The 7,242-nt window shown below is 57.7% G+C and overlaps 2 protein-coding genes across 3 annotated transcripts; one reads left to right on the top strand and one right to left on the bottom strand.

Moving 5' to 3' along the window:
* Positions 1 to 590: 590 nt before the first annotated feature.
* On the bottom strand, positions 591 to 6,574 carry SYCN (syncollin). Of its 2 annotated transcripts, none has more exons than XM_041744764.1 (2): positions 5,819 to 6,574; positions 591 to 757 (listed from the first exon to the last, which is right to left on the bottom strand). In XM_041744764.1, the coding sequence occupies exons 1-2, from the start codon at positions 6,211 to 6,213 to the stop codon at positions 748 to 750; spliced, it is 405 nt and encodes a 134-aa protein (XP_041600698.1). In that variant the 5' UTR covers positions 6,214 to 6,574; the 3' UTR covers positions 591 to 747. The 2 variants fall into 2 exon arrangements, with proteins under 2 accessions (XP_041600698.1, XP_041600697.1); XM_041744763.1 differs by lacking the exon at positions 591 to 757 and adding an exon at positions 4,846 to 5,012 and having other exon boundaries at positions 5,819 to 6,337.
* Positions 1,213 to 3,964, top strand: LOC121484716 (F-box only protein 50-like). The gene is made up of 5 exons (XM_041744291.1): positions 1,213 to 1,279; positions 1,681 to 1,732; positions 2,374 to 2,469; positions 3,046 to 3,184; positions 3,318 to 3,964. The coding sequence occupies exons 1-5, from the start codon at positions 1,213 to 1,215 to the stop codon at positions 3,456 to 3,458; spliced, it is 495 nt and encodes a 164-aa protein (XP_041600225.1). The 3' UTR covers positions 3,459 to 3,964.
* Positions 6,575 to 7,242: the final 668 nt, after the last annotated feature.

Raw genomic sequence — 7,242 nt, 5'->3', positions numbered from 1 at the left:
CCCTAGAGCTGACCCCCAACCTCTCCCCTCCATAAGACCTTCATTTCTCCTCCCTCATTCCTCCGGAGTCCCCAGAGCCATGAAGGTATCCATCAATGGCCATCAGATTGTAGATTTGAGCTAAAAATTTTCTTTCATGTGTTGATGAGAGAGGAATTGAAAGTCTTTAACAACCCCTAGTCCCGGGCTCTAGCCAGATCAAGCAAGAGACCCTGGTCTTAGCTTGGGGTAGGGTCCTTAAAGGCCTCTCACTGTTGCATGCATGAATCCCGAGGGAGTCTGGAGGTCCCTGGCAAGCCAGAACAGCTGGGGTGGGGGGCGCATTTGGGGAAAGGCAACCTACCAAAAAATGCAGGAAGCATTTTAATGTTTAACAACCAGCCGATGGTATCTATACATGTCACACGTGTCCTATGGATGCGTGTCTTCGCGTGCACCTAAATCCATGGCAGGACCTATGAGAAGGTCCCCACCTACAGCATTATCCCAGGTATGAGCTGATGCAGGCCTGACCACCCTGCTCTCTCCCCCATCCCACCCCTGTCCGGTGTGGACCTGGGTCCCAAGCACAAGTAGATGGCAGACAGGGATACATTCACAAGGGCTATATTGTGGGAAAGGCAGGGTGGGGAGCAGGCAGGAAGTTCTTTCCTCCTGGGACTTGGGGTCTTCAGCAGACCCTAGTGACAAGGTCAGGTGAGGGGCTCTGCACTCTCTGGGGGCTGGAGATGAAGTGTCTCTAACACATCAGTAACATCTGCAACAAAATAAAAAATTATCACCAGGGGGGCACCTGGGGCTCAGAGGTGGGATGGGGTGCTTCTAAAAGCCTGAGATGGGGCAGGGGGCTGGGGCTGGGCTCCGAGTTCGGGAGCTGGGCATCCCAGGGGCTCTTGGAGCTCTTGTGGGGGAGAGGGACAGACAGCATGGTCTTGGAGAGCGCTAGGACCAGATCTAGTCCCAGGGTCTGTGAGCTTCCAGAGGCGAGTCCGCAGTGGGCTCAGGGCCCCCAGAGTTGGATTGGGGGTGGCGAGGAGGGGGCTCCAGAACCTTAACAGGGGCTTTGGGAATGGTTTCGGGGCTGAGTCTGATCTAGAGGGTCTAGGTGGGTGGGGAGCATGAGAGTAGATAGGGTGTTCCTAGAACCGGGTCTGGGGTTGTTGGGGTGGGTCTCTCTGTATCTGCGTCACTTGCCCGAACTCTCTCTATGACATGTCCCTGCTCTGGTTGTTTGTCTTAGGTGTCCTCATCTTTGCCTCCCTTCTGGCTCTTTCTCTAGGTGCCTCTTCTTTCCCTCTGTTTCTGTCTCACCAGGATGCCCTCCTCCTCCTTCCCTCCTTCTTCACCACATCATCGCCTTCCCCTCCAGGACATTCTCAGGGCTCTCCCAGGACCCTGACTCACACATCCCTGCCAGGCAGGTCTGGCCTGGCACTGATTCCTGCCCTTCCCAGCACAGCCCTGGGGGGGGGGGGTGTCAGGCTGGAGGGCTGGAGGCCCTGCGGAGGCTCCACTCACCTGTGCTTTCCAGGCATCAACATTTATGAGCCAGCACCCCCTACTGGTCCCACCCAGCAGCCCCTGGAGGACTCTGGGTAAGAGCTTGGCGGCTGGGCCCGAGGGGCGGGAGTGGTCCTGCGGAATGGGCATGTTCTAACCCTTCGCTCCTCCACCTGCCAGGCAACTTCCGCGGGTGGTACATTGGGACTGAGAAGCTCCAGCAGAACCTCAGGTGAGTGGCCAGGGCCCCCGGGGGGCCTGCGTTTGTTTCCCTAGCTCCAGCCTCTCACTGCAGGGCCTAGAGAAACTGCTTGTGTGCCCCTCTGGGCCTCAGTTTCCTGCTCTGCACACAGGGTTTGTCATAAAAGAGAATGCTCGTAAAACACAGCACAGGGTCTGGCTGGGTCCAGCTTGCGTATGGTAGGTGCTCAATAAATTACAGCTATGACCGTCACTCTACCTCTTTTCCTGGGAAGGGGAGTCGCCCAGGCCACCACCTACCTCCACTAAACCGAGCCCGTTGCATGGGACGGGGTAACTCGGGGGCTCGGGGTCACACAGCCTGGCCTGGGAGCCCAGCTCTGCTACTTCCTTGCTGCTTGACCTTGGGCAAGTGACGTCCCTTCCTGAGCATCTGTTTCTCTTCTGCGTCGTGGGGTTCAGCAAGTCTGGCCCTCAGAGGGAAACGGAAGAAGCTGAGGCTATCCTGCACCTGCCCACCCACCAGCCCATGCAGGATGGGTGGGGAGACAGTGCTCAGAGCCCGTACACGGGCGCCCCATGAGGTCTCCACAGGGGCACGGTGATCAAGGTTTCCGGCTCGCAAGGATCCCAGCAGGTCCCAGACCTCAGCTCCCCGTGCCCTCTCTCCAGCTGGACCGTGAAGCAGCAGTGTGTGGACCTTCTGGCCGAGGGCCTGTGGGAGGAGCTCCTTGATGACGAACAGCCAGACATCACGGTCATGGACTGGTAGGCGCGCCCCGCCGGGTGACACCCAGGGCTCCCCAGAGCCCCAGCCTCACCTGTCCTCCTCTGGGTGAGCCTGTCACCAGGACCCTCATGCCATCCCAGGATCCAACCCTGCCTACTGTCCTAGCCCCTTCCCTCTGAGACTTCCAGAGATGGGCCAGGCGGCACACCGTTCCTTCTTCCTTAGATGCTTCTCACCCTCTGTCCTCGACGCAAATTCCTCCTTAGGCTTTAGGATTCTGCTACCCATGGCTCCACCAGGAAGCCTTCCCTGACCACCCCCAAGCTGAGTCAGATGCATTATGCTCCAGTGCCCTGCACTCCCCCCATCCCAGCCCTTAGCATTCCTGGATGGTCACTGTCTGGTGACCGGTCTGCCTCCCGCACCAGACTCTGTCTCCCACGAAGACACTGTGCGGGGCTGTCCCCGGTCAGTGCTGTGTTGCCAGTACGACCCAGCCGGGAGGACTCACAGTGGGAGCCAGCAAGAGTGTGTTGTGTGGCGTCCAGGGCCAGGGGTTGAGGTTGGGACACTGGAGCCGCAGTGGCAGCTGAAGGCCCGGGCCCCACCGCCAGGTACGAGGACAGCCGGCTGGACACATGTGTCTATGAGCTGCACGTCTGGCTGCTGGCAGCGGACCGCCGCACGGTCATCGCGCAGCACCACGTGGCCCCCCGGACCTCTGGGAGAGGCCCCCCCGGCCGCTGGCTCCAGGTGAGGCTCTGTCCTGACTGCTGACCCGGGCCATGTGTTCATGTCCCAAGACCTCAGAGAGGTTGGAGGTAGGAGAGAGGCTTCACAGGTCCCTGATAGGACTTCTCCCTAACCCTGGCGCCGCCCCGTGCAGGTGTCCCACGTCTTCCGCCAGTATGGTCCCGGGGTGCGCTTCGTCCACTTCCTGCACAAGACCAAGAACCGGAGGGAGCCCGGTGGGCTGCGGCGGACAAGGGTGACCGACTCCTCCGTGTCCGTGCAGTTCAGGGAGTGACCGGCTGACTCCCCGCCTGTTCTGTCCCCTTGTCTCACTTATCCACTGCCTTGACACTTTCCTGATCCCTTAGCACCTCCCTGATCCCTTAGCACCTCCCTGCCCCCTTGCACCTCCCCGACCCCTTAGTATCTCCTTGTTCCCTCATCCCTTCTGACCTCTCAGCATCTCTTTCACCTCCCTGACCTTTAGAAGTCCCTAGCCCTTAGCACGTCCTTGACCCTTGAGCTCTGTCCTGTTGTCGTAGCGCTTGCTTCCCCCCTCCCCCCACCATGCACCGCACCACCTGTTCCCTGAACACCTCCGTGACTTCCCAGCTCCTCTTTGGTCGCTGACCACCTCCTAGGCCCCTGACTCCTGCCTAGCCCTTGACTTCCCACTTGGCATCTTCACGGACCCTGGAATGTCTCGGACTCTTTGGCATTTCTTCTGCACTGTCTGAGCTCCATGCGGGCTGAGGGCAGCGGAGTTAGTGCCTCACAGAGAGTGGGTGCTCCAGAAGTCTTTGTTGATGGATGAATAAATTCACGTCCACAAGGATGCTGAGTATTTCCCTGGTCTTTGCTTCTCAGAATGACACCAAGTTCATAGCCCACTCGTACCTCCTGGAATTTTTATCCTCCAGGACCTCACAACCCCTGTGCCTTTTGCACCTCCCTCGACCTCTGATCTTTTCACCTATCCCAGTTTACAGCTTCTTGGCATCTCCACTTACCTCTCCTCTCATATCTTGGTATCTTGTCCTCTCAGATGCTCCTCACGTGCCCCTTCCCTCTCCAACCCCAAAGTTTCACCCTCCCTAGAGCTGACCCCCAACCTCTCCCCTCCATAAGACCTTCATTTCTCCTCCCTCATTCCTCCGGAGTCCCCAGAGCCATGAAGGTATCCATCAATGGCCATCAGATTGTAGATTTGAGCTAAAAATTTTCTTTCATGTGTTGATGAAAGAGGAATTGAAAGTCTTTAACAACCCCTAGTCCCGGGCTCTAGCCAGATCAAGCAAGAGACCCTGGTCTTAGCTTGGGGTAGGGTCCTTAAAGGCCTCTCACTGTTGCATGCATGAATCCCGAGGGAGTCTGGAGGTCCCTGGCAAGCCAGAACAGCTGGGGGGGGGGGCGCATTTGGGGAAAGGCAACCTACCAAAAAATGCAGGAAGCATTTTAATGTTTAACAACCAGCTGATGGTATCTATACATGTCACACGTGTCCTATGGATGCGTGTCTTCGCGTGCACCTAAATCCATGGCAGGACCTATGAGAAGGTCCCCACCTACAGCATTATCCCAGGTATGAGCTGATGCAGGCCTGACCACCCTGCTCTCTCCCCCATCCCACCCCTGTCCGGTGTGGACCTGGGTCCCAAGCACAAGTAGATGGCAGACAGGGATACATTCACAAGGGCTATATTGTGGGAAAGGCAGGGTGGGGAGCAGGCAGGAAGTTCTTTCCTCCTGGGACTTGGGGTCTTCAGCAGACCCTAGTGACAAGGTCAGGTGAGGGGCTCTGCACTCTCTGGGGGTTGGAGATGAAGTGTCTCTAACACATCAGTAACATCTGCAACAAAATAAAAAATTATCACCAGGGGGGCACCTGGGGCTCAGAGGTGGGATGGGGTGCTTCTAAAAGCCTGAGATGGGGCAGGGGGCTGGGGCTGGGCTCCGAGTTCGGGAGCTGGGCATCCCAGGGGCTCTTGGAGCTCTTGTGGGGGAGAGGGACAGACAGCATGGTCTTGGAGAGCGCTAGGACCAGATCTAGTCCCAGGGTCTGTGAGCTTCCAGAGGCGAGTCCGCAGTGGGCTCAGGGCCCCCAGAGTTGGATTGGGGGTGGTGAGGAGGGGGCTCCAGAACCTTAACAGGGGCTTTGGGAATGGTTTCGGGGCTGAGTCTGATCTAGAGGGTCTAGGTGGGTGGGGAGCATGAGAGTAGATAGGGTGTTCCTAGAACCGGGTCTGGGGTTGTTGGGGTGGGTCAGGTTCGAATCTGGGAGTCCTAAAGTTGCATCTGAGAACTCCAGGATCTCATGATCTGGGGGTGGGACCACTGGCTTTGGTTGGTGGGGGGGTGGGAGGGTTCCGGGGTGAGGGGTTAGATGGCTCCCCATCTGTAAGCTAGGCCTAGGACGCAGGGCCTGTGGGTGGGCAGGTGCAGGATTCAGGAAGGCGCGAGGCAGGTGCTCCCAGAATGGAGGCTAGGGGGGTGACCAGCTTCTGAGTCTGGGAATCCCCAAGTGGCGTCCAAGAGAGATCCGACTGGCCTGAGCTTGGGTGGGGGGTGCGGGGAGGGGAAGGGGGATCCAGGGACTCCCAGCGGGGGTCGGGGCCGAGGGGCCGCGGGCGGAGGCGGGGCCGGGGGGGGGGGCACCTGCAGTAGAGGGACGCGATGGTGTTGGACCAGTCGCCGAAGATGCCCTTGCGGAACTCCTCGAGGCGCGGGTAGGCGCCGGTGGAGAACTTGCGCGTCTTGCCCGCCTTGCCGCGCACGGACCACACGGTGATCTCGCAGCGCGGGGCCACCACGAGCGACGAGGCGACGTTGGCCCAGTTGGAGGGCAGGAAGGGCAGGTCGGTGTCGGGCTCCAGCGACAGCTCGGCGCCGCCGCAGCAGTTCTCGTAGTAGGGGTCGCTCTTGTCGTAGAGCTTGGCGCACGTGCGCGTCCCGTCCGGCCTCTTGAGGTCCGCGGGCGCGGGGCAGGCCGCCCGGACGCCGGGGACGGCCGCCAGGGCCAGGGCCAGCAGCACGGGGCACAGCGGCGACATGGCGACACTGCAGGGCCGCGTCCCCAAGCGCTTTTATGCGCCCGACCCGTGGGAAGGGAGAAGCTGCGAGATAAGGACGCCCTCCCCCACCCCCGGCCCCACCCCCACCTCGGAGCGGGGAGACCTTCCTGACCTAGGTCACCCGATGAACACAGCCTGGACGGGACGACTCGGCAGCTTAAGATTTCCCGTGGCAAACAACATTATTAAATAAATGAATAAATAAATAAATAAATAAATAAATAAATAAATAATAAAACTACACACACACCTCAATTAACAGGACTGGAGGACGAGTCTCTTGTAATCCAGAGGGCAGCATAGGGTTAATAGGTACCCGCAGGAAGAGCCCTTAAAAACCTTTGAGGATTGGAACAACCCACTTTCCAAATAAAGAGAGGCCAATGCAGGTGTGTGTGTGTGTGTGTGTGTGTTGGGGAGGGGGGGTGCTGGGTCTCCAGGCTGGGCAAGTCCCCTTCTCAGGAGGGACTTTGGACCTTGGGAAAGGAGAAGCTGGAGATAAGGAGAGAGAGGCCCTGGAAGGGAAGGGAGAGGAGGGGAGGAGATAGAGATCTCACTCCCTGCGGGAGCAGGAGAACTTCCCAACCAGGGTTGGAAACCCAGAATCTGTGAAATAGACATACTTACTATGAAATTGCACAACACTTAAAAACCACTGCAAGGCAGTGGGGGGGAAATTGGGGGGAAGAGTTGCAACACCTAAGACAGCATAGAGCTAATAGCTATAATATATAAAGAGTGCTTACAAATTGACAAGAAGATATCAAACAACCCCCCCCACACACACACTCACAGCCCCCAAGAAAACAAGCCTTGTAAGTGGGGGGTGAAGGAAGAAAGAAGAGGCTGCGGTGCCCTACTCCCACTTTCCGGGAGCCAGGGGATTTCCTTCCTTTCTTTCTTCTTTCTTTCTTTCTTTCTTTCTTTCTTTCTTTCTTTCTCTTTCTTTCTTTCTTTCTTCTTTCTTTCTTTCTTCTTTCTTTCTTTTTTTAAAGATTTTATTTATTT

This window comes from Vulpes lagopus, chromosome 2 (assembly GCF_018345385.1).
Source record: "Vulpes lagopus strain Blue_001 chromosome 2, ASM1834538v1, whole genome shotgun sequence".
In the NCBI taxonomy this organism is placed as follows: Eukaryota; Metazoa; Chordata; class Mammalia; order Carnivora; family Canidae; genus Vulpes; species Vulpes lagopus.
The sequence above is the reverse complement of the archived record's forward strand: the minus strand, read 5'-3'. Positions and strand labels throughout refer to the sequence as shown.